Here is a 1,870-nt window from a genome sequence, read left to right as displayed (position 1 = left end):
GGCTGATGGTATTCTCCTTGGCTGTAATCGGTAATACTCACCAAGATTTCAGGAAATTATACAAGTGTTCCGGATCGAAAGCCCTCTGGAACAGACCAGAGAAATAAGTCTCTTCGCCACTTACAGTATCCCCAAGAATATGGTCATTCTTGTCCGCCACTAGACCTATATAGATCGTCAAAATTCTAACTTCTACCTTCCCCGTTACCAGACTGTCTGAAGAATGCGATCGCCTGATGACACTTCAGATGCTAAGCACCCAGTCTCGATCTGCGATTAATTCAAGAGTGCAGCTCAATCAAAGACATGAGGTGCAGAAAAGCGAGTCTGACAAACGGTGGCCACACTTGCCTAGCGTCAATGAAACGCTGGAGATGTGGTAGGATCAGGGCCAGTCTGAGTGTCACCAGCCGCAGTATGCTGGGTCCTCCACTAAGTGGTTGTTGATAACAAATGGAGCCCTTGACGAGCGGACGCATCTCTCACAAAAAGCGGGAAAGTAGGCGCACCAGTCTGTTCAAATGTAAACTGGGGCGAGCTAAGGCAGTCGGACGGTAGTATGTGATAGATACAAAGCGGCGAGCTGGCAGAAACGTTATCACGCCGGGCGAAATGATAAGCGGTATTTCGTCTGCCTTTACGTTCTGGGTTCAAATCCCGCAGAGGTAGACTTTGCCTTTCATCTTTTCGGGGTCTATCAATAAATTAAGTACCAGTTGCGTATTATGGTCTAAGAAACACCGAATTATGGCTTTGTTGCCATGTTGTCTTTAGCCTATCAGAAACATCGACCGGCTCTCGTACCCGTTTGACTTAGAGCACGTATCTTATATTTGGCGATGCAGCATTCGTACTTAGTGTTGAGAGCCCATCTCAACACGATCACATCGGTTGCGCTGCCTTTCCTGAGACCCTCTTCCAAAGACTCCGTCTATTATAATTTTCAATAGAATTACGACCTTGTTACACCTAATGACTTCTATTCTAACCACGTTTTTTTAAGGCGAACTATCATTTTTGTGATGATCGACCCCAATGTATGTCCGCTAAACTAATTTCTAATCCTGTTTTTGTAAGCAGAGCATGTCGGGAAGAACGCGTTCAGCTTCCTATGACTGGATCCTTGCGAAGCAGATCTAAGTTGACCGTACAGGTCAGAAATTTGTGGTCTGTGTAGCCGGCGATTTAAAAAGTTGACAACTTATGCTACGCTTGTCTGGTGGTTTACAAAATACTCTATCACGACACTACCTAGACAAACCGATGCACTTCGTTCACATTACATTTGAGAAATACTCACAAAACTCTCTGATCACTATTGAACTTTGAACTAAACCGAATAAACGTTTGATGTACTCAATATTTTATTTCTTTCTTTTTCTATACCATGAATAACAAACTGAGTATGACACATTAGCATGATCGGTGGGGAGTTAACATCGACTCAATTAAACACAACTGCCAGCAATAATTGCAAAATAATTATTTATTATTACGTTCATGGAATTTCTGTGCGTATTGCATTATGCTAATTATAAAATGTAATATACTGATTACAGGAAATCATTTCTTAAAATCGTGAAGAAAGCAAACGAAAATGATATCAAGATGTTAGCAGAACGTGTTGGTCATAAACAATTTTCGATGTATTATATGGAACAGCAGGGTAAGTTACATATATATATATATATATATATATATATATCCTCTTTTTGTGTGCATATATGTGTGTGTGTGTGTGAGTGTGAATGCGTGTGTGTTTGTGTGTGTGTGTGTCTGTGTGGCTCGTGCGTGCGGGTATGTATCTATAAAGTTGCGAGTATTATGTATTATGTATTTGAACAACAGAATCAGAGAAGTTTATACTGAA

The 1,870-nt window shown here is 41.1% G+C and overlaps 1 protein-coding gene across 1 annotated transcript in view; it reads left to right on the top strand.

The window, feature by feature from the left end:
* The window catches only part of LOC106876623 (uncharacterized), an 11,384-nt gene that overhangs the window by 7,554 nt on the left and 1,960 nt on the right, over positions 1-1,870 (top strand). The window contains exon 5 of the mRNA XM_014925238.2: positions 1,560-1,666. Within this exon, the coding sequence (XP_014780724.1) occupies positions 1,560-1,666 (107 nt within the window). The remainder of the gene's footprint in view (positions 1-1,559; positions 1,667-1,870) is intronic.

Source organism: Octopus bimaculoides, chromosome 8, assembly GCF_001194135.2.
Source record: "Octopus bimaculoides isolate UCB-OBI-ISO-001 chromosome 8, ASM119413v2, whole genome shotgun sequence".
Lineage (NCBI taxonomy): Eukaryota > Metazoa > Mollusca > Cephalopoda > Octopoda > Octopodidae > Octopus > Octopus bimaculoides.
Note: the sequence above shows the minus strand (reverse complement) of the source record. Positions and strands in the feature narration are given on the sequence as shown.